This window comes from Phalacrocorax aristotelis, chromosome 1, assembly GCF_949628215.1.
Source record: "Phalacrocorax aristotelis chromosome 1, bGulAri2.1, whole genome shotgun sequence".
Lineage (NCBI taxonomy): Eukaryota > Metazoa > Chordata > Aves > Suliformes > Phalacrocoracidae > Phalacrocorax > Phalacrocorax aristotelis.
Genome location: NC_134276.1, coordinates 166,383,213 through 166,408,488, shown reverse-complemented (window position 1 = coordinate 166,408,488; position 25,276 = coordinate 166,383,213). Strand labels below are relative to the sequence as shown.

Here is a 25,276-nt window from a genome sequence, read left to right as displayed (position 1 = left end):
CAGCAGGCTGCAAAAATGCTGGAGGACCCTGGTAGCTCTGACTCTTGGGAAGCTTATTTCAAGAGCTGATTTGAGGTGTGCTTAAACAACCGATACTTGAAAAGAAAGGACCTGATAAACTGAAGAAGAAAAATCTAACACAGATAAGACATGAAGAAGATGTACAGGGCCCACAGGGAACACATGACTTTTGAAAGATGTAAGGTATTTTTGTTTTCTTGCTTTAACAAAGGAAAGCAAAGCACTTTCAAAACAATTTTCAATGTATCCAGATGGGCCACATTATGCAAATTATTTATTTTGTTTATTACCATTTGATCTTTATGTTTAATAAATCCTGATTCTAACATGATTATTTTTTTTGACCTGCTGATTTGAGAAATCTCATGCAGTCTGGTCCACAATTCTGGTAACCCATCGGCCTCTATAAAAAGCAAACACAGCGTGGGAAGTTTCTGAATTCTCAATTCCCACTGGATATCTCCATCAGAAGGGTTGTTAAAATAGATATCACTCTATTATGGCGTGTCTCAAAGGGCTGCAGGCAAGCAAACACAGGTGAACAATCCAATAAGCAAAAGACCGGGAACAACTGAGATGTATGTGACAATTTCACTCTTTGGATTTGGTGCCAACAGACAAAATTGTCATTGGGTCACTCAATAGCCTACATAAAATAACACTGTCCTGTTTTTGGGCAGCAGCAGGCCCTGCAAGCATTTTCCCTCTCCCTGCCCCAGAGTTTTGGCTGCCTGTGTTCAAGGCCGTGTTGGCGATGGTGCAGCTGCATAGCCTTGGATCAGACCCATGTGAAAAAGAGCAGCGAGAAGCCTGGTTGGAGCCACCCCCACCTTCTGCAGGAGTTGCACGTGAGCTCAGGTCCATGTCCCTGACCCTCACCCAAGCTGTGCCATAGGTACCTCAGCCATGCACCTTGCTGATCCTCACCCACTGAGTTGCCCTCCTGAATCGACCTGGTCCCACCCTTGCCCCTAAGGATTTTCCCTGGGACGTGGCTGTCTGCGATCGCTGCCACCGTCCCTGCCCCACTTGCCTTGTGCGGGTGCTCCCTGCCTGCCTCACTGTTCCGCCTCAGCTCCCAGCCCACTTGCCCCAGCAGGGCAGCCCCCTCCTGCTGCTCCTATCACAGAAAATTTATCTCAGAACTAGAATATTTGCCAGCAGTTTCAGCACAAAAGCAGTATTTTGTTTTGTCATGAACCAAGAACTAATCTCTTATTTAAAACAGATTTTCTAAAATACGTCTAATATATGAAAATTAATAAACTTTCAGTGTCTGTCCTCTTGTATGGAAAGTTTTGTTCTGTCTGTTAATAACATCAACTAGCTTATTAACGGCCATTCATAGCTGGCTGAATGTTTTCCTTTCATATATTTACTGACAGACAGATTGGTTATCTAGGCACGACAGCATCGTTACTAGTATCTGCTTTTCATATAAAATGTTATGGATTTTCTAAATAAAAAAGAAACCACTTCAAAATATCTGTCTGGAAGTGCTGTGCCTTTACTTTAGAGCTTTAGAGCTGCAGTTCAGTTGCATCTTACCCCAGCCATTAATAGGTCATGGCTCTTGGACTGTTTGTATTTCTTTACTATACTGCACCACCATCCTAGAGTCCTCTCACTGATCATTTGCACCCTGCAGGTTTCCCTGCTGATGCTATTTGCTGATTGATTTTTTTTTTTTAAAGAAAAAATGCCTCCTGTCTACTGACTATATTTCCATTTAAAATATTTCAATCATTTTGCACCAGCTACAACACATGCTGCAGTGGTGTCAAACATCTAAGCAGCTATGTACATAGTCTTTGACTCAGAGCAGTATAAAATCTCTAAGCTTCAAGTCATGACAGCCTTTCAAATATTAACTGCTCATAAATAGGGGCAGTATTGTTCTGCAGACACTGCTACTAGTTCATTCAGTTGTTATCTCTAAAGAACAATATCGGTGTTAGCTGTTTCACTGCAGATGATTTTGGCACACCGACTATGGAAAAGGCTAGGAATGAAGCCCATAAGATCTATAGAAAAAGAACTGTTTAAGAAAATATGATATAAAAGAAGCATGGAAGAAGACACCAACCATAGCAGATTTCTCTCCTAGGTCCTATTGATCTATTACTGGTATTGCTTCCTTTGAAATGAATGGAAAGCAGAAGCCAGAAAGCTGTTTCTAGTAATAAAATAGTAATGTCAAGTAGCATCCTAATGGGCTGAGAAATCCTTTACAAGAGACTGTCTGTACATCAGTTTTTCTACAGTTGCATCACTGCTATATTGGCATCGTATTTTACATGAACATAGAAGATACTTGTGGTTTTGTGTCTGAAATGTAGCCGAAAAAACACAAACAGAGCTTCAAAGTAATCACATATGCACCAAGGTGAATTCACTAACATGGATTCTTACCAGTTTTCTCCGATCTTCTCAGACAGATGGGGAACTAATGCTATTTTCTCCACAGGTAGTATCACTACCTGGTAGATCTCAACACTGCGTGTATTAGAATCAAGCCTTTTATCTGCTGCATAAGGAGGAAGAGATGACTTGACTTTTGCAGCTTTTTAAATGATGGCTATGATTACAGTGAATTTACTCATGTGTTGGTTTGCAAGTAAGATCGTCTTAGCAAGCACACAATGCTTTCTTTTAAACTGATGGCCTATCTGAGATATTTAAGCAGCACTTTTGGGAACTTGTATGAAACTATCAACTATCAATCTGAGTAATTCTCAGTGACTGTAATGGGGGTGGGTGGGCATCAGTTCATTTTCTTCCTGTCTCTGTGAGTTGTCTGTTATATATTATGTACTTTATAAACGTGATCAGTTGGACTCATGTTGTTGGAAGAGGAGATCATTCCTCCTCTGGAGTGGTGAAAGGAAATGCTGGGGAGAGTGACACTTCTGGGGATCACAGGGCCTGGTGGGCACAGGGGCACCACACGGAGCTGGTGCCTGCCGTGCCTGTGCAGAAATTGAGCCTGCAGTCAGGGGCAGAGAGGCAGCTCTCACAGAGAATGGGCACAACTCCCTAAGGACCTGAGAAGACTTTGCATTCGCTGATGTTGAGAAAGCCACTGACTGAAAACAGGGACTTGCCTGCAAAGACACAGTGGGTGAGCAAGAGCTGTATCTAAACCTTTTGGTTTTCTACCTTGCCACATATTAAAAAAGTTAACTATTCACGCTTGTGTTCTAATAATTGACTTCTCTTTCTGGTAATCAAAAGCCTTCCATCTTCTTGTGGAGCTTACTATAAAAAGATAGTATAGGCACATTCACTTCACAGTACTGCCTGATTCAGGATCCTGCCCCAAGGGTAAATCCTGAGTTCGGAGTTTCCTACCTAAGATCGCCAGCGTTGCAATAGGCACCTTTTCTGTGATTTTTGCAGTTGGAATCTATCTGCTGAATTTAAAGGAAAATAGACGCACATACACTTTTTTTTTTTTTTTTTGGTGCGTGTGGAAAAATTTGAACAGATCCACATCCAGAAGACTGGAAAGACCTCCTAGTTCTTCATCAGACACAATGTCTGGGACAAGGTAAGAACAGGTCTCATTCAGTATTACTGAGGATGAGGTATGCAACAGTTCAGGACATTTCAAGTACATATAATGTAATCTTAAGAAGACCTAAATCTGGAATTTGTGGACTACGTGGAAGCTATGGCCTTTGATCTCAAGAGTTGCTATGAGTATAATTTCTAAAAGCAATCCTGTGGATATTTGTTGGTACTTCAGTGCTTAGAGCTACAGCTTTATAGGCATGCTTTCAAAAACTCAATATTAGCACAGACTGACATCTCCAAAGTCAAACTCTCACCCTTTGCTGGATCCTGAGTAGCTCTGCCTGTTCTGCTTCAGATAACATGGAGAGGCATTCTTAGGTATCTCATTCTTGCAGCGCCTTCCTAGGTGCTCAAGTTGCAACAGACTGGTGACTGCTGGAACCTCTTCTGTTCTTCCCACATGCTGGTCCTGCCTGTTTCATTAGGCCACACTGACCAGTTTCTGTAATTGCCAGCCCATGGTAGGCTGTGCTAGCCCTCAGGAAAATGTTTGTGTCATTAGTCACTATGATTTTTTAGCTTTTGTTTAATGCTGGATGTCCTCCTAGCAAGTGTGCTCTCAGGGGCTGGGCAGCAGCAACTGTGAGCCATGTGCTGTTCATGGCACCTCTGGAGGCCACCTTGGGGTCTCTCTGGAGACCTTTGAACCTCTGCATGGGAGACAGCTACAGAGAACTTGGCGATGGTGTGCTGTGCAGGCAGAGATCATTTCTGAGACTGAAGAGGTACAGCTGGGGGCCCTCTGGGGCACAGTGCCTTGAATACAATGTACTAAGAGTCCACCATAAGACTGAGAGGGGAGAATCATTCTCTGAATGGAGCGTTTCAACCAAAGGCATAGGCACAGGGGAGATGAATAATTTCTCATGATAGATGAAAAGTGGGAGGGGATGGGACAAAAGCTCTCACGTCTCTGGAGGAGTGGGAGGAAGACACAGAGAAGGGTTTCTTGGTGAGAGGTAACAGAAAACTAGCCTCTGACCTAGGCAGCCCTGAATCTCTAGCTGTCTTCAAGTCTTACTCCTCCTCCCTCCCCAAGTCATGGCAATCACTTACATAGGCCTTGTTAGCCTTTCATTCCTCCCACCTCATCATCCTCCAGCAGCTCCAACTGGATTTTTTTATAGTGAAATGGCCTGCATAGTTTCCAGATGGCACTGGAGACAGGAGTTAACAGCCACACATCAGTAGGCAGAATGAACGTATCTATCAACCCAGTGGCACTGAGGAGTGAATGGGGAAGCAAGTAAGCCTCAGAGGCCATGAAGATATCACCACTCCCTTTGTGTGGAGGTGGGAGCGGGGACAGAAATTCAAGGAGACCCAAGGAGACAGAGATCCATTTCTTTGTAATATTCCCATTGCATTAGATACAGTGCAAAAGACATTCAGTGTTAATCACGTTTTCCTCGTCTTACTCCAGTCCCTCCTGGGTGGTCTTCCCTTCATCTGGGAAGGTGCAGCAGCCTGGAGACAAGTGCCATCCCTGATGGTCTGTGAAGATTCAAAGAGAACAGAGGGCTGTGCTCATGGATGTTGAGGAAACTGCTCTTTGCTATTCCAGTCTGTTAAAAAGTTAAGATGACTTAACTGTGTCCATGCAGGGGCTGCGCAGAACACACCCCAGAGCTATAGTTTGGGAAACATTGGAAATGCATGTGTCCAGTCTGTCATGCAGCCTGCTATCTTGCAGGCAGATGGCGAAAGCCATAGTGTCCTTTCACACAGCATGTGACTGAGTTACAGTTAAACTGGCTACTTGCTCCATTTCTGGATATGTATGGTCTCATGACCTGGTGATGCAGAGGGTTCATAGCATTTCCCAAGAGGGAGGTGGTATCCAGATGATGCTAACACTATTACTGCCCGTAGAGAAGATGCTAGTGTTCCCTCTGAATCCAGTGCTGGAGTTATGGACCATATGGGTAACAGATGACCTTTCTGATGACCTGAAAATATGTTCATAAATATGCCTCAGTGAGTAAAGGTGTGGGACAACTGAGTGGTAGTCTTTGTGGTTTATAGCTGCCTTCAGACAGGTTGCAGATGGGAATGTGGATCCCATCAGTGGCGCTTATGGAGCTCATGAACACCTGAAGGGTGAAGGCCCGGGGCAGAACAGCCACACCAGCAGATACTCCCAGAAAGCAATTGTCCATGTCTCCTTTCTTAGACACAAAGATGTGCAGAAAGTCAAAGACGGCTCATTTAGGTTGTCATCTTAGTCTAGTTCCCATAGAAAGAGAATAGTGCTTCTTCTCTTATAGTATGTTTCTTTGTCTGCTGACTATTCTCAGAGCAGGCAGTAGGCGTTGCAGAGTCAACCACAAATAAGAAAGTATAAAAAAAGCAGGAAGAGAAATAAGACTTACTGTATGGGCAACGGTAGGAAGACCAGTGACATCTGTTGTTATCTGCATGATACAGATAAATGACAGCATGTCGTGTCTAGAGTGGCTCACTGGTAGGCTCAGTTAAGAAGGAAAATGTTTGTGAGACTGCTTCCGTCAGACGGTTTTGAAGCACATGCGTGAAGGGGACATTTGGTCTATGGAGCAGTCTAAAGCTAGTCTGAACTAACCACCCTGAACTATAGCATGGATGTTTCTAACTGCCTTGTTTTACTGATCCATTCCTATTGTTCTGCATTACTTAAATGATGTAGACTAGGTCTTTGTGTTTCAGAGTTGAAAAGTTCATGTGTTATGCTAGATTCTAACACTTTCTGTCTTTATTGTTAAAGGTCTTATAAGCAGTGCAATGAGCAGGTGAGTGGCCTCCTTCCAAATCAGGAAAGTAATTCCCAGAAGCATTAGATGGAGGAAAAACAGCAGGGCAGAATGCACTTCCTTTGAATTCTGTTTTTCATCTTCACTTCCAGCAGACCCAGAACCAAGGAGTCATACCAAGAAAGGGTCATAAGTATGATTTATGATATCTACTTTCCAGCATCTCCTAGTTTGGACACTGTCTTTAGGAATGGAAGTTGGAATGATCTCCCTATTAGCTGTGCTGAATGGGAGAGAATGAAACACCAGGATTCAAATCAGCTTGATAAGCTCTGGGATGTCTAAGCCAATAGCAATATAGCAATAGCAAACATACGATGTGGTCTTTCTATGTTACATACACAGCATAGTAAATGTGCACATGCACAGTAGTTCTGTTTACCTAGATGCCAGACTTACTGCGCTTGCACAAAAGAGAGTTACATATGAGTAATAGATCCAGCACTTTTTGGAAGCACAGATTTACTGCTCATATAACACTACTCTCAGAGAGCATGTGCTCATAGCCTGTTCATACGCTACTTCTTGTCTGGTTCTGCAAAGCACTTGGGAAAGAGGCTGGCTGCCTGCACATCACTGTTACAGGATTCCTAAATTTGCTTTATGCTGAGACCTCTCCATGCAGGAAGGAACAAGCTGCATACTTTAAGAATAACTCTGAAGCCAGGAGAAAGCTGCTTTCAGCTAACATCTTTCTTCCATCTGTCAAATGAGAGAATGTGTTCCCATTATGCGCTGGGAGAAGCAGCCATACACTGAGCATCCCACACAAAAACAATCCTTTTTCTTATCTAAGTTCTCAGATAAGCTAGGGTAAATCTTACTTTCAAAAACATTTTAGCTTTTGAGGAACCCATTGAGAAGTCACTTGCACATAGGTTTGGATGCCGAAATAACTTGACGATGCTCCTTAGGTTTCCTGCGTCACTTATGTGTGGCTCAAATGTTATACCATGACTGCTATTATTGTCTTAGTCAGTTAAGCATATCCTGCGCACAACTATTTTGTCACTATTGATTTTTTCTCAAGTCCTTGTATTTGCAACTTCAGTATTTTTTAGACATTGTCTCTACCTCTTGTCATGTCTGAAATTCATATAAAATCCTTCTCCAAACATTCTTTAATTTCATTCTTTTCACACAAAAAAAATCTTAAATGCAGTATCAAACTCTGCTATGAAAATTGCTCTAAGAGTGATGTCATATATAAAGTATTTCCACTTCAAGAATTAACTTTACAAATTATATTTCTACTGGAGTGTCTCAACCTTATTTAATAATAATAAGCCATAAAGTGCCCTAGTTAATATTAATGTGAAACTTGAATAACTTAAATTACATTAGTGCAAGATGAGAATTTGGGCTACTAGCTCTAATCCCGCAAGAATAAAGGGTATTTTTAAATATTTTGATCAATCAGAGAAAATATATTGATTTTGAAAAGCAGAAATCAAACTGAAAGATTTTAACTTGCTCATCTCTTACAAATATACCAGTTTACGCTCTTACAAAATGTTCTCCTCAAATACAGAATCATCAGGGAAAAATATTTTGAGTAATCTGGGTAAACATACCTTTTTATACTGGTTAAACACTGCATAAGAAACTACAATGATTAATTCGTCTTTGTCTGGATAGATATGTGGGGATTTTTCCTATTTAAAACTACTTTAAGCTCTAGAAATTGATTCCTAAGCAGGCTACCAGTGTTTGAAATATAGAAATTCATTACACTTTAGGAAACCAGCAATTATGAGTAAAAAAAGCCAGTCTTTCTTTCCAGCCACTAAATGCCTGTTTAATTTTCAGGTTGCAGAGATTAATATTGATGAGAATTAAAAAAAGAGCTTTAAAAAAAGAGTATTTTAAAACATTGACAATAGATTTATTGCTTGATGTTTACCCTCTAAGCTTATTCAATACTGCCTGAGTATATAGCTCTAAGCAAGCGTTGTTCCATAGATGTTTTTTAAAGCACTTAACTTCCACCTCAAAATCTGAATTAAAAAGTATCACAAGACAGGAAACAATAGTAAAGCTAAAAATAACATCATCAGCAATGTTATTAAGTACTAAAACACATGGAGTCATCAAGTTTTAAATTAAAGAGGAACAGAAAAGATGTACATGTTCAAAACAAACAAACTAAAAGATTTTCTTTCTAATGAGATTCAAATTAGTGAGACTCCAAGTATGGTCTGAGATCTTAAAATATTTAGATGGTATGCACTATTTTGAATGCATGATGACAGAGCTGAACTTATCAACAAACAAATAGATCTACAGAAATGTTTCATCGTTCCTTGCAGGATGTGAAAGTGTTTTAGACCTTCAGCAAGCTGTTGTGAATACAGCAAGGGTGGGTTACATTAGTTAAAACTTACCGTGATCCCAACTTTTTGGCCCCATAACTATTCTGACAGCTGTGCCTTCGAGAGAACTTGGTCTTGAATAGGAAATTATGTATTTTTACTATGTAAGCTCTCTTGGGTTGCTGAGTCATTTAAGTGAAGCAGTGTGATGCACAGCTTCAGCTTTCAACTGCCTTTGTTTTGGTGTAACATTCTTGCATCAAAGACAAATGTGGTCCTTAAAGACTGGTTTTTTTTCTGGCTCAACAGGGAAGCTGCTAAAGACTACCTCACCATTATTCAGCTTATGCTTTAAGCTGTTCTGTGTGTGTTAATTATCTTTGGTTCAGAAGACGCCAATTCTTCCAAGTAACTGCATAACTGTCGTGTTCTCAGCTGATTTCAAGAGTATCCCCAGATTTTGATTTTGTCCTCCTTTCTCACATTAAGCACACATTAAAAAGACCTTGGTCAGAGTTTTATGACAGAATCCAGTCTCCAATCCGTTCATTAATTTTGAAAAATTTAACCAAGAATACACTGATCTCTCTAAGAAGTATGAAAACCAGAAAAAATACATCCGCTGAGAGCAGGGATTAGTATTACCAAATTTTGTTTGAATGACAGCATTGCTGAAAAATTAATAAATTCATAGTTAAACCTTAAATATCTATTGTACTTCATCAAGTGCTACTATTATATACCCTACTACTTGTACAATTTATCTCACTTGTATAATATAGTATGTGGAATATTATTGTCCTTAATAATCTTTGGTGTTTCAGTGCACAGACTCATATTGTAGTATACGTGGATTGATTAACCCATCCAGATGCAGAAGTTGTTCACAACTTCTAATTCTCCTCAGACAAAAGAAACCTTTGTTTGCTTTTACAAGTGATCCATCCAATTAGCCATGATGCATCAAAAAGCCTCTTCCAGCAATGTCAGCCTCACTGTCTGGACTGAGAAGTCCTTTAATTAAACTCTTCTCATTCTCCCTATTATCAAACTGCAAGCAGACTAATCTCTATTTACCTCAGTTATTCTACACATGCTGCTCCCAGAACACTCCACACACTTTACACTAGGTTTTATTCCTGCCCTAGTATCTTCACTAAGTAACTGCATCACATGTGGCAGCCTTGTAAGCCTTACTGGTGTCTGCTTCTCCTCATTCATTCTCCTCATACACCTTTACAAAATTGCATACTAAGTTTTCACGCTAGGCCCACTATCCTTGTTTGGAATGCAAGTAGAAGCCTCCACTGATACATTCTGGTATGTAAAATGTAAGAACAATCGCTTTCTGTCACTGATTTTAAAATCTACAGTTTAAACCAGGTAGCACCAAAAATGATTGAAAAAAATGACTGCAAGTTATTCGGTCCACAGCTGAGAAGCAAAATTCATGTACACAGCAACAAATCTAATTGAAGCCTACAGGAAGTCTCCGCATCTTACATGAAAGGCAGGTATTTAGGAAAACAATGTTTCATCCAAGGCTTTTAAGAATACCTAAATAAGGGACAAAGTATTTCTGGGCCAACTGCTATGTAAAGACAAACATCTGGGATTCATTGACAGCCTTATTTACACATATGTAATGACAGTCTATAAACAGATTGAAAAGCCGAAAAGACTTAAAATAAATTCTAAACAGCCAACACTTCAAATTACAGATTTTATACTCCTTTGCTTTGTTTGTCAATTGCATCTATACAAAGAGAGTCCAATACAATGACATTATGTTATGCCGCATTTGCATATACAAAAAACCTGTCTACAGAAACAGTAGAGAGTTATGTTTATCTCTATTCAAAAAAGTGTTTTAAACAATGTGAAAGCTCTAAGTGTTAGTTCCCTCACTTGGATAATAACAGAAACTGTACCTTTGGGAGAAGCTGGATTGCTTGGAGTATTCTCTGTCTGTGTCCAGAGTTAAGGATTCCTATTTCCAAGAGATCCTGGTCCTCCATTACATTGCTTCCCTAAAAATGGAAAAAGAAGGTAGAATAAAAATGAAAAAATAGCAGATGCCTTCAATAGCCTGAAACAAGCCCTTCTGTTGCATTTAAAAGAGAACATTTTGCTTAACTTACAGTATCTGACAAGAATCATAAATTACTGATGATTGCATTCGTTTTCACGATGACAAAATACAGTGGAAGGCACTTGAACTCATGGACAATTACTATACTGCTGGCAGCACTGCCAGTGGAGAAATTGTAGCTCTCACTCAAGCCAAATACCAGATGTGAACCGTCTTTCATTTGATTGAAACCAAGGACATGACTAGAGAAATGTTCAGAAACTTCATTTTTTCATTCCCCTCCTACCTCACGCAGCTACATATGAGATTCATTTTTTCTCCAGACTTAGCACAGAATAAGATGAGCAGAATGGATGAGGATAAAATATTTAGTTCCTTGTTAGTAAAATGATGGAAAAAACCAAAGAGAGGGAGTGGTATCAACAAACCCCATACAGTCCCACCCCCCTGAATTTGACTGTACCAGCGCAATCCTAATTTTACCCATCACTGCTTCTATCTCCCTGATTGCAGGCAGGTCAAATAACTTCTAGCATGCAAACAGCTGAAAAAGACCATCTGTTCAAACAGTACACAAAATAAGTGCCCACAAAAGTCCATATAATAAGATTCCACAATTCAAGCCTCTATTCTTAGGAGCTGCTACCAGTAGGAGAGGTCCTACAGCTCCACAAACAGGATAACAGGACTCCTCAGTTCAAGGACTCTGACACCACCTAGATAGTAAGTTCAGCATTTGAAGGTTAAGGTACTCGAATAGCTGGCAGTGACTTTTGGGAATCACAGGAAGCACAACAGTAGCTCAAGAAAGGAACTGCAGCCAGGGATCAAATCAAGATGGTTCAAAGTAGGCCGGCAAACTTGTATTGCTTTTTTAGACTACCTCATTTCAGACAAAACCTCAGTGTTTTTTTTTTTTTTAATTTTGATTTTAAAAAGCTTCTAACTATTACAGTTGTAAGCAAAACCTGAAAAAAACTCTTACCTCTGTTGGAGTCTCATGACACCAATTTGCTAGAAGCAAGAATTCTTATTCTTTGTACTCATTTAACATCATCATGAAATAGTCTTTATGTGAGCAAATCCATGAAAAACTTCATCTCCACCTTTCCATTTGGCTTGCTGCTTCTGACTCAGTAGAGCTCTTAAGCAGCAGCAAAATGAAAAGCTGATAGGCACATAACAGAACATACTTAAATACTTTGCTGAATCAGGGCTTAATAATGGATATGAATTCCTTCTGAATATCAAATCTCCTGTCCCACAGCAACATGGTTTTCTTTCAAAAAGCACACTGGAATATGAAATACTTCACCCTGTTCAGCTGCTAAATCTTCACTCTTTTCAGATGGACTGATTAGTTTACAGATGTACTCTTGAGGACTCTCAGGTGCTACTCTGGCAGAGTATCCTGCAAAATCTAGGGGAGGTCTTTTTAAGGCAATCATGGAAACTTTGCAAAGCTGTTACATTTAAAATTATATTTCACAGTAAGAGGCATGATTTAAGACTACAAGTCCGCAAATCATACCCTGAAAAAAATCTGTGTGCAGCATTCAGAACAGGGGCATGCAGAGACCTGCTCAAAAGGGAGAAGCTGTGCAATCATGCCAGTTTAAGTAGATCACATGGTGTAAGAGTGCACGCAGCACAGGCTGTACAAACAGTGATAGTGATGAGGTGGGGTTAATACCCCCTTCATCTCCCTGGTAAACATATACAAAATATAATTTCCCCTTTCTTCCTTTCTCCTGTAAATAACCTAAAGGAGGCTGTAAACTTAGAGGAAGAACTGTGGAAAAACCCCTTGCATTTTGGTCTGGATTTTCCAGCTGCTGAAAATAGCTAGCGTAAATGGATTTAAGCAAACTGAGCCAACTGAGGATCCAGGCCAAAACAAAGACTATACATTTTTGTTCATTTTAATAAACGCAGCTGTATTGTTTACAGCTATTGCTTTCCCTTCATTTCCCTGTTTTTCAGATTTTACCTTTCATCGCTGCATGATGTTTACACACAATCACAGTACACTCATCACTGAGCTACTACACACTGTTTACTGGTGTCAGTAACCTTGGCATCCAGCTTCCAATATTGCAATGTTTAAAACCCAATTCAGCTAACACTTAGGCACAGGAAGAATCCTCTCTATTTGCATGAAGTTGCTGCATAGCAGAGACAGCATTATTCTTTACTATTTTTTACTATTGCTTTTTCTTTATATAGTAGTTCATATATTTTGTTTCTTTGCAGTTGGTATTATATATTTCTAGAAGTATGTCAAGGTTACAAAATCAAATACTTAAAATGCAGGAAAGCCTGAACTGCCTCCTTGTCCCCTGTCTGAAAAGGCAGCAACCTGGTCTTTCAGTGTGCTCAGGCTTTGGAGCTTTTCCTGTGTGTTACCATCAGTGACAATGGTAGCAGACACTCATCCCTCCTGTAAAACAGACTTCATTGTCTCCTGCCGTGGAGCTGAACCAGCTCTTCATCTTTCCACAAGAGCAAACTAGGAAACTTTAGATACTCCATGTATACCCACTATTGCTTAACATAGAGGAATAAACTGACAGCAGTATAAAGCTGCTGTCTGCTTTGCAGACATGCCTGTGAAGAAACAGTCCCCCTTACTCCTATCTTCCTGGTGTCTGCTCCCATTCTCCCCTTAATCCCAGCCTGATTCTTTTTTTTTTCCTGATTCCTCTTCTTTCAGTCCTCCAGTCTCCTTCCATAGGCTCCTACACTGAGAGTGAAGAAAACCTCACATCCTTCTGCAGCATATCTGAGATGAGGAGAAATTCTCTGCCTACTCTTAGCTGCCATGCACATATTTATTGTAAGCTGGGCCAAATTTAACCTCAATTAACTTTACAGAGATGACATGGTAAATGTAATTAAAGTTAATATTAATGCAATAATGTTTTTTCACATTATTTCAGCCCTAAAAAATAGCTGAGCTATGTTAGCCGAAACATTCACCAAACGAAATTATTCTAGTAGACACCTAGAGCATTTGAATCTAAAGATTTAACTTTGATATGCTTATATACAGAACAGGTCCTTATAACAGGAAGTATGGGACAGCAATCTCTACTGGGGTTATTATGCTTTTATTATGTCATGAAAACATAAAAGGATTTGTGATATTGTAGTTTCTTAAGTCTATAGGAAAAATTAGTTGGAAGGAAAATTTACTTCTTGGAATTAAAGCAATAAGAATATATCAAAATTGCTTATACTAGGTCAGATTCAGATCTCATTCAGTTCAGCTTACACTATTCAAGTTTCTACCTTTTAATGTATAAAAGACAGTCTTACTTATGAATTAAGAAGATTCTGGTTCTGAAGTTCCCGTTAGGGAAGAGTGTAGCTGCCCTCCCTCCCCTCTCCCCCCAGGATTTGTGGCGCTGCTCAACTCTCAGGAATATCATATTTTTCTCTGTAAGCACATACAGGAAGCCAATCTCCTGAGTAAGAAGGCAGTAGTTTCACAGAACAGTTGGGCTCAAGAAGGAAGGAAAAACGACTCTGCATGTGGGAGACTGGAGGCATATGAAAAACAACATGATTTTAAAAACCCAGAAATTTTGCCAAAATCTGAGATAATTCCTATAAATAAGTTCAGAACAAAATACATAATGGTACACTGTGAGATAAAGATTTTACTGGCATTTATTTGGGTTGTTCCACACAAAATGACCTCTGGCACTCTCCACCTGAAGTTAATATAGCCTTTCCCCAAAATGCTGGGTTAGACCATCATACCAGATTCCAAAGGTATACAAGTATGGATATATATAAAAAGAATCTTTAGAAAACAATTTAATCTGGAATATGTCCGATTTAAAGCAAAAAAATTACTCCATTAAAAATAGCCTAATTTTAATACATTAAACAGCTCAAAGGACCTCTAAAACCCAATCAAAGCAAAAGGTTCATAAATTTTTAGATTACTTCATTTACTGTCAAAAGAAAACAACTTTCAAGATTCTAAAAACTCAAACCAATATGCATTCTACATCCTGCAGGAGCAAAAGCACTTTGAAGATTTGTCCCTGAAGATAATAAAATATGGTGATTAGAAGATATTAGGATGGCAAGCAGGACTGTATGTTTCTCACTGGCCCCCTTTTGACCCTATGGTTTTAATCTTTCTTCATATATTTTCTGTGCATGAGACCTATGGCGAAAAATTCCAATGTTCGGTTCTGTCATCTAAGTAAAATAAAAATGGTACAGAAGCTTTAAAACAGCTGGAAGATGTATCACTTGACTTATCTGAAAACCACTGAAGTTGGAAGGGAGGGGATGTGGGGAACAAACCACCTGCATATGCTTTTAGGCCTTATTCTTGCTCTTTACTTTGGCTAATAGATTGACAGCCTGATAAAGGTTGGAGAGAGGTTTCATAGATTTTCATTGGAAACAAAGTTCTGGAAGAAAAAACAACCCTCAGTGGGGAGATAAATGCATATGCATCACTTTATGTAAACTGAGTAAAAACTGTGAAAAAAGAAAAAAATTAATTTTGCATTCGAAGCTTTTTTCTCTCTTACAAAAGAAAAGTTTGTTATGTAAGAAACAGATTTGTGAGGGTTCTGGCTATAGGCTGGCAATACCAACTAACCCAGCTTTTTTCTATGCTCAGCTGTGAGCTAGAGGAGGAAAAGTAGTGAATCTGGTGCCTAAAGCTGTGTAAGAGCTGCTACCCACCAGGCTGAGTTGAACTCATTTGCTAAGCAGCATTATTGAGATCAAGCTCAGCTGGAGAAGTGGCAACAACTTCTGGTAAGCTTTTGATGCTTTAGGTGTACTGGAAATTTTGTGTACTGGTTTGCACAAGAGCAGGGTTGGTGTGGGTAAGAGAAGGATGACTTCTGAGGTAAATACACTATCAATGGGGTAGCATTGCTGTTTTCATCACTCTTGTTGCTTGGTGAGCACTATACACTCTCCTCTGCCCACCCATGTAGTGATCTGCTGCACCATCAACACTTTGTATTTACATCGAATCTCACCCTGGCTGACTGAGACCTGATGCTGCAGAGGCACAGCTGTGGGGATCTGAATGCAGTTGGGGCAACAGGCCTCACACTTGTGCCTTCACGGTTGCTGGAAATACAACTTGGCATGGAAAAGAAAAAAGAGATTTTGGGAGTTGGTACAGTTAGCTGGGGTATCTGAGAGTATCATCATCCCTGCCACTCAGTTAAGAGAGGTGGGAGCAGGGCACGGCCAGATGGGAATGTTCTTCCATTATCCATGCTTGGAGACTGAAGTCAGATACAAAAAACTGAGACCAACAGCATCAAAGAGCTCTATTGTTCCTTATCCCTCCCACCCCAAATACCTAACTGGGAAGAACGGAGCAGGCAGCTGGTTCCAGTGGGAACATGGACACTTATGAAGCACATCCTCAACGGCTCACTTAAGACAGCCCCCTCTTCATTCCAAATTGCTTTGCTTCTTGCCCACCTAATCCTAATATCCTTCCAAACTGCATTCCCTTGAAATAGTTGGCATCTAAACTGTCCGCTGGCTGGGAACAAATTAAAGATGTCTGACAAAATGGTTAAGGACACATTGAATAACCAGGACTTTTTTTTGTTGTTGTTGTCTAAATATGCCAGAAGGTTTATAAATTTTCATCACAACATAGCTTTCCCACAAAGTAAAAGAATTTATTTCTTAGAGACTTGCAAGAAATGTCTGGAGAAATGTAGTTTTCAACAATGAAAACTGCTTCTTATTAGTGCAAAAATTTCAGGCAATGTGTCACACATTTCACTTCCAAACAAGAACTGGCAAACAACCAGAATTTAGCAAGCTTCAGTATGAGTGAAAAGGTTGCCTCTCACTAGTATTGCCACTGTTAACATGAAAACAAGATCTGTAAGAATGATTACTGAGTGAAATGCTTAACTTGTACTTTGAGGCCAGAAAAATTTATCGGATTCCTGGAGATACTGCAGAAATTGTTATTTCACCTACAAACCTGACAAGACTATGTTAGAAAAATCGCCTGGAGAAGCATGAAATTTTGCCTTGGGGAAAGAGATCGATTATAAAATATGCTAGGCAGAAAGGACCGAGCATGTAGTAAAGTAATCATTTGATAACATTCTTCCAAAATTATGTTGCTTTTAAACTATGGATACTGATACTCATCCTCAATCCTCACTTTGCTCTATTATCAGTCTTTACATTTATGACTTTCTTAGCAACTGAAAACCCTGCAAAACCAAAGAGAAAACTGGAAGAAAGCTTTCCATATTACTGTCATTTTGTCAGGAAGTAATAATAAACTACTATTGAAATGTAAACTAAAAAAGGCCATTTCACTCACAGATAAGAGTGAGGTGATAACAACTCAGAGCCCTAATTTACAAACTATGCATAAAGATAGAAGGTGATATAAGTAGGGTCAGTTTAGAAAGGAGTCCCAACAGACCCCTAGTCCCACTCTAACTATGTTTTAAAGATCTTTCTCTGGTTCACTTTCAGCTCTTCCAGAAGTGAACCAGTGCCATCAAAAGCTTTTCAAATATTGATATTCAAATGAACATACAGTCACAGACCTTTCACACAACAGTAATAGTTAATTAAAGTATAGTGATTATTAAACAATACTGATAGCTGGGACAAGGATCCTTGTAGGAAGAATTTCTGCTATTTTTATCCCCTCTTCCTTGTAGCACTGATTCATTACAACCAACACAACTGTCACATGCAAATTAGCTGCACAGATAAGGTGGCAATTGAAAAAATTACCTTTGATGTCGCACTTGGCCCACTTAATTACTAACGCTGTTGACCCAACTCTGTCTGCTTATTTAGTCATAATAATTCAATAAAATAATTATTAATACTTACCTAAATTACATCTTAATGTCTTGAATGTATATTGTGAAGATAATTTCACTTCGAGTAATGAAAATTCCAAAGGGTCTATATTGTACCATTATTCAGATTACTTGAGATAAATGCTAGTTAGCTTAGATGCTAAATTTCTCAAAGGACCCACTTTAAAATCAATATTACTGTGAGCTAATTAACAGACTTCTAAATTATCAGAAAAATATTCCCTTCTCCAATAAGTGTGTAAGTTTGGGGAGCGCAGGAAGGGGTAAACATGGTATTTTCAGGCATAACGAAAAAAGAGAATACCTGCTCTGCACATAACATGGCGTTCTGTTTAACCTAGGAGCTAACACTGGTGTTTTTGTAATAAATGTAAAAACTCTGTTCACATCCCAGAATGCCTCTCAGAAGCATTTCTTTCCTCACATTTTAATCAATTCTTGTCGTGTTGTTTGAAATGTGAGCCACCCAAATCAGCCCGGCAAGTACAAAACAGAGACAAAGACTTTGACTGTAAAATTCTGGGCAGGATCAATGTCTTAAAAATAGGTTGTTCACAGAAAGGGCCTGTGGAATAGCAGCAAGGAAAACACATGGTCAAGGAAATACTTAAGCCTTCAAACACATACACCCTAAAGTTACGACTGAGGTCTTGGAAGCACTTGTTCATCTCCTGCCTGCAGCTGAATCCCACTCACACTGGCAGCTTTACCTTTGGGCTGCCTGGTGTTCGAGCTCTCCTTTCTGAGCAGACGGAGTCAGACTTTCAAGTGAGTCTAGAATGTAGGTCCTCCTCTTAGACGCCATCAGAACTTGATCTGGTAGGAAGTCTCAGAGCATGCCCAAGGCAGAAATACAGGAGCATGCGGTGAATTGGCAGCTGCTCTTTCTCACAAATGTCGTGGAAGGAGAAAGAATTGCTTTATCCTTCTTTTTTATAGCACAGCCTAGCCATTAGAGGATTCATGCAGAAGGTGGGAAATCAGATTCACATGTCTTTCTCAAACTCAAATTTCCTAAAAAGAGAGGCAGCTATGCAACAACTGATAGAAAAGGGCATTCTGGGATTGAGGAGAAATCACTCACTGGTCCTGCTGAAACTAAATTGCTGTGAAGTTTAGTCAGTCAGCCAGAAAGGAATATTATCCTTTAAATCAATGACAGCTGGCTGTGGTAAATCAATCTTGTGCTGTTGCTAGAAATGGTTCTGGTTTATGTTCAGCGACTGCCAAATATAAAAAGCAGAGAAAAAGCTAAAAAGTCAGGACGTTCTATTTCTTTCAACCAAGTATGCTAACTTCTGAGCTACAGACTCATGCTTCTGGTGCATACTGTAATCTGAAAGAAAACAGTGAGACAACTGCCCTCATCCAAAGGGATGACTTGGATGACAAAAGCCAGGGAGCAGCACGGGAAATCCAGCCTCCAAGTGGTGTCTAGTGCAAGGCTGCAAAGGGAGGCAAAACTTTCAGATGTAACTCGTGCTTTGGAGTACCCTACTGGCTTCCTCTGCTTAGCATTGCAAACCCCTTTCTTAAGTGCCTTTCTCTTCCTATTAAGTTATGCAGGGTCTTGGGTGCCTAATTCAATTGTAGGGATCCCATTTCCAGAGACATGAACTATAAAGTCAAGTGTGGCAATGCTCACCATTGCTGCAGCTAACTGCATTTTCATTATAGTCTTGGAGGCCTCACCTGGCTATTTGGAGTCCGCTCTGTGCACTGCAAAATGAAGGCACTGCCTAACTTTCAGGTGCTCAAACCATTTTCAGGACCTAGCTGCTGGTAATGGGAAGCTGTTAGGTCAACTGAACTTGACGTTTTGTTTAATATTATATTATTAAAGATAATAAAATATGAAGCAGCTCCCAAAAATGAGAAATACTGGAAAATGAATGGCGGTTTCTATCCATTACTGATTTGCTATGTTTAAATGCATTTCATGTTCCACCATGCTGTTTTTGATCTGTAGTGGTGAAGCAGGGGTAAAAGGTAAGACAGCTTGTAAGCTAATAAGGAACTGGAATATACTAAGTTTCTGTAGGTGAAAATTAAAAGGGTGTGGGGAAAACACACAGTCAGGCTTGCCTGCTGAATACAGTCGTTATGCTGAGACCTGTTTTAATGTATTCTTACAGATTTTGTTTGCTAAGGCAGGCACAACGAATAGCAGGATTGCATAAGGTATTGTCATCTCCTGCTGCACACAGATGAGATTTGTTACATGTGATTTTTCTTATACAAACTGTTGTAATTTATTTCCATGTTATATACAGAGATATTACTCGCCAGGTCCCTGAAGCCCAAGAGGTAAGCGGAGATGGCCTCCATTTTCTTCAAACCCTTTCTAAAAATATAAGAACATTTGATTAAGGGTTGACAATTTTCTTTTCTTCCTTTGCTTGTTCTTGTAATTCATTTCACATGGGAAGTGGGCTGTGTTTTTCTTATCCCTTCCAATTCAGCAGCCGGGCGGCTGGCTTTGCGGGCCCACTCCCGTCACCACGGCAACCAGCAGATCGCTGTGATGTGATCCCATGCGCTTTATGTCACTACACGGTGCTATTGTTCTCCAGTAACGATTTGGGAGATGCATTTCCCTATTCTCATAAAGAAGGATTAATTATCATTCCACTGGATGGTCATCCTGTGTGTCACGCTTGGACTACAGCATCATATTAGGACGCATTTCAGTCTACATATAGCGACTTCAAGAATGACTGGCTTGCACCATGAAGCCTATGTTCAGCACCAAGCAGACATGGCTCCTCAGAAACATGCTGGCAAAACTGAATTGAGGCTGTAGTTCTCAAGAATCATCGGTACAACCATACTAGGAGAGATCAAAGGTCTATCTCATCGGTTCAGTGTCTCTGCTAGTGGCCAAAACTGACCAGAAAAGCAATATATAAAAATAATTTGTCATATATAATTTTTTTCACTCTCAGCTTTGGGCCAATTTAAAGTTAAGCATATGGGCATTTAGCTACAGTACAGACTGAGTGCTGGATATATAGCAGGCAGAAGACCTGATTTTGCTAAATGCAAATCCACCATAGATTTCAACAGATACATATGGCTCAGCTGCTCTTTAGCATGTGGAAGAAGCTGATTTACTATTCCTTTTCTAGATCTCAGAAAATCGTCCCTGTACTGCAAAGCTTATTTCTTTTTATGTGTTGAAGAGATGGCAGAAGCCCTGGACTAGCCTTCTTACAAATTAACTTCAGGATGATATATTCCACAAGAATCAAAATAAGAGTAGTCCCTTCCAAACTGTGCTATGATGACAGGCCTGAACTTGTAGAGTGCCTGGACAAAAGGATACTTAGAACCACAGAATCATTTGGGCCAGAAGGGATCTTCAAAGATCTTCTAGTCCAATCCTCCTGCTGCAGGCAAGGTCAACTTTTGTGTTGCTCAAAACCCCATCCAACCTAACCTTGAACACTTCCAGGGATGGGCCACCCATAACTTCTCTGGGCCACCTGTTCCAGGGTACCACCACCCTTATCATAAAAAAAATTTCTTCCTTATGTCCCATCTAAATCTACCCTCTTTCAGTTTAAAACCATTGCCCCTTGTCCTGTCACTATAGGCCTTGGTAAAAAGTCTCTCTCCGTCTTTCCTATAAGCCCCCTTTATATATTGGAAGACCGCAGTAAGGTCTTCCTGCAGCCTTCTCTTCTCCAATTTGAACAACACCAACCCTCTCAGCCTTTCCTCACATGAGAGGTGTTCCACCCCTCTGATCATTTTTGTTGCCCTCCTCTAGACCCACTCCAACAGGTCAATGTCTTTCTTGTGCTGGGGACCCCAGAGCTGGATGCAGTGCTCCAGGTGGGGTCTCACCAGAGCAGAACAGAGGGGGAGAATCACTTCCCTTGAGCTGCTGACCAGGCTTCTTTTTATGCAGCCCAGGGTACGATTGGCTTTCTGGGCTGCAAGCACACGTTGCCAGCTCATGTCCAATTTTTCATTCATCAGTATCCCAGAGTCTTTCTCTGCAGGGCTGCTCTCAATCAGTTCATGCCCCAGTCTGTACTAATATTTGGGATTGCCCCAATCCAGGTGCAGGAACTTGCACTCGGCCTTGTTGAACTGCATGAGGTTCACATGGGCCCACTTCTCAAGCCTGTCAAGGCTCCTGGATGGCATCCCTTCTATGCATAAAGGGGTTATTTCACTCTCTGTCCTTTACTGATCCCTAGAACACTTGAACACGTATAACTGGACATTGAATCCAAAGAATGAGGGAAAAACATTCCACTTCTACTAACTTTATCAAAAAATGAAAGGTTCCATTTTGGAAAACAACTGGGTAGCCACTGATACATAAGAAGTGCCCTCTGGAGTGATTCACTGATCCCCACATTTCTTAATATTTCTTTGTCAACCCATGAAAATATATTTTAATATTAAACAGTAGCATTTCATGTAGCATGATCTAGCTATGTCACCAATAATACAGCAGCTGTCACCCAGAACCTATTAAAAACCTGTGTAGCTACTGACTGGATCCCACATAGAATATTCACTTCCACAGGCATCAAAATAGTTTTCCCACAGTTTTTAAGTATATTGCCATGGAACAATAACATTTATAATTCTGAAATGTAAAAATAAACAAACACATTTAATAAATAAACAAACAAATGCAACATCAGATTTCTGGCTGTGTGAGCCAGATAGCAAACTGTCTACTTTCTGTTCCCTTCCTCCCTTCACCTCTGCCTTTTCTCCCCATGCAACTTATTCCCAATCCACATATTGTATTCAGATATAGTTCAAATACTGTGACCTTTCTTTCTATTCACACTCTTTGCTTTATCTACACATTTTTCACTCTTTTGCAAATATTCTTGTATTGTTTACCTCAGATACAACACAAAAGCAGTAATTAGTGTGACTACCATAGTTCTGTGTTTTCTACCCATAACTGACTAGTTAGAAATTAAAATACTCACACAACACGACGTTTTTATACCAATACATAAATTACTTGCATATATAATGACAAGCATAATCTTTTATTATCAGTGAATATAAGAAAAAAATCCACGCAATTCAAGAAATCTCTTCTCAGAATTTGAACTATGTAGCTTGCCTCCAGCCAAAGCAAGTACTAGCTGTGAAGCTTAAAGTCACATATTGGTCTCATACAGACAGCCCTAGCATCTTGATACAGCCTTTTGAACTACTCTTCCCGCCTAGCAAATAGTATTTTGTTTCAAGACTCTTCTGTGTAAAGGTAAACTTGTTCTGTCATTTATCTGAGGGGTGTGCTGCATTTTCTTAAAACTCTGAGTTAACATGTTCAAAATTAATGTCAGAACAGCTTGATATATTCTTAGAGTAGCATTACCTGTATGCAGACTGATCCAGTCCCAAAACAGTGTGGAAGGATTCTGCAGTGTTGCTACAAAGCTGATTTTCCAAGTATGCATGTTGGGATATCTGCTGTCAGAGTCCAGCAATTTGACACTATTACTTAATTTCCCTTAGTCATATGAAACCTTCATGCAAGTCAGCCCACTTCCTATGGCACCCTCCTTCCTGATGCTACTGTGATGAGCATTTCCACCAATCCATTACCTATACAAGGATACTGCATTCGACAACAGTAATGTTTAGGGAGTCTTTGGAGCCTCCCCCTACCCAAATTGAAGCAGCTTTTACTGATGTTTTGTGAGCAAGATTCTTCTAATTTAACTTTTATTTATGATAAAGAAATCCTCCTAATAGTCCTGATGAATACTTGTGAGTCTCACTGGCTCCTGCCTCTAATATTGGGTCCAAAACAGACCAGTGCTACCAATAGATCAGATAATAAAACTGTGTGCTCCTGATCTAGTGACACAAGATTGTGGGAACCTCACTTGATATAATTTCTATATTTCAGTACACCTTCTTAAAAGGAACAATTACCGCAACGAATAAAACAGACAAAATAAGAGCTGCTGATCCGCACTACACATTAAAGGCACGTTGCAAAGTCACAAAGCTACAAAACATCAGTCTAAAGACTGTTCAACACTGGCTTACCACCCTCCACCCCAGGATACATATTCTACATGGCTTCATACACACAGTATAATTATATTTATGAATAATCCATGAATTCAGTGCAGGGGGATGGGTGGTACTTACGACATAAGATAGCTGATATTTCTTTTTTTAGCCTTTATCATTCTCTGTGTGGGTCCATGTCTTATATATAGTTTTCCGTTGAAGACCTCACCAGTAAGAATGACTCACTTTCTTCAGACTTTTTTTAGACATTCATTGAAATAATATTAGACAGCTCCAAACCAGGAATTAATGTATTTTATAAGACGCCTTCAAGGCAAGGTGGCATTTTTATACCCATTACACAGATAAAGAATTAAAGTAGGATTAATTAGGGCCAGAACTTTTTTTAAAAAATCTATACGTTCTTAGTGCCTAAATGCAGGGGTTGTTTTCTTCCATTTCAATGAGTACTTAGTGTCTACCTACATATGTATTCAAAGGACAACTGTAGTCAAATTCCATTTTAGCTGTGAGCTCTCACACTTCAGCAAATCCAAATCCTGCTGCTTCCCTGGCACAGGTGTATCAAAGGTTTTTCAGTGCAACAATTTTATCAGAAAAGCTTGTCACAATTTGAAGCTAGCTGTCCAGGTAAATCAGAAGCCTGAGACACCTTGGAAAATGGAAAAAATCTGAATAATATGGTACTGCAAAGCATGCTGGAGAGCACGGCTAGCTTTCTGCAAGGAGTCAGCTTAAGCCCAGCCAAGCAAATTAGCTCTCACTCGGCACCAGCTCTGTTGGGCCAGAGCTGTCTCCCGAAGAACAAGAACCTCTCGGTGAAAACATCCAGTTAAATGTTCCTCTGCTTTTGTTCAGGACTCCCTAAAATGTTTTAAGTCAGTAAAAAAAACTTAGATGTGAAGCAGATATCCTCTATACCTGTCTTTGTTTTCTTTTATTCCCCTCCTTTCCTACTCTTCTTCACTCCCTCCTTCCTTCCTTCCGTTGATTTGGAGACAAAGAAGACACACAGTAATTTCTACTAAGGAAAGAGGAAACGGAGAAAAGGAGGAGATGGGGTGCACAAGAAGAGTCCAGCCTGCAGGGATAATGTGGCAGGGAGAGCTCATAAATGCATTTTGAGTGAGGGTCAGACACAGAGAATCTCAGAAATAAAGAGGAACAAAGAATGGTACCCAGGTAACTCCAGGAGAGACAAGAGGAATTCTAAGAAACAGTTTCTGCCTTGAGTTTGGCTTATAGAAGCAACTAAATGTATGACTTCAAGATTAAAGTAATGATAAATTGCATATAGCTAGCTTATCCACTAGAAAAAGTTCTTGATTCATTTTGTTTGGGGCATAAAAATAATAATACGTATGAAATACTTGGTTTGTTTTCCTGTACTATTTTTAGCTTTAGTCCAGTCATTACCACTGAATTTATTCAGAACTTAACTGAAGGTACTCAGTGAGATTCCTCAGGTGATCTGGCTACCTCTGGTTCCCTCCTGAGAAACTGTGATTTCCAACTGCAGGTACTTAGAAACCTGTTCTATCAAAGGACAGACACAAACTGATAACTGGCCGCAAGATAGCTCTTCGTATACAG

General features: G+C 39.9%; 1 protein-coding gene across 8 annotated transcripts in view; it reads right to left on the bottom strand.

Annotated features, from left to right (window-relative positions):
* Nucleotides 1-25,276, bottom strand: part of ANKS1B (ankyrin repeat and sterile alpha motif domain containing 1B) — a 450,718-nt gene that overhangs the window by 165,597 nt on the left and 259,845 nt on the right. For all 8 annotated transcript variants that reach the window (XM_075080262.1, XM_075080270.1, XM_075080279.1 and 5 more), the window contains one exon: nucleotides 10,630-10,728. In XM_075080262.1, coding sequence (XP_074936363.1) covers nucleotides 10,630-10,728 — 99 coding nt within the window. The remainder of the gene's footprint in view (nucleotides 1-10,629; nucleotides 10,729-25,276) is intronic.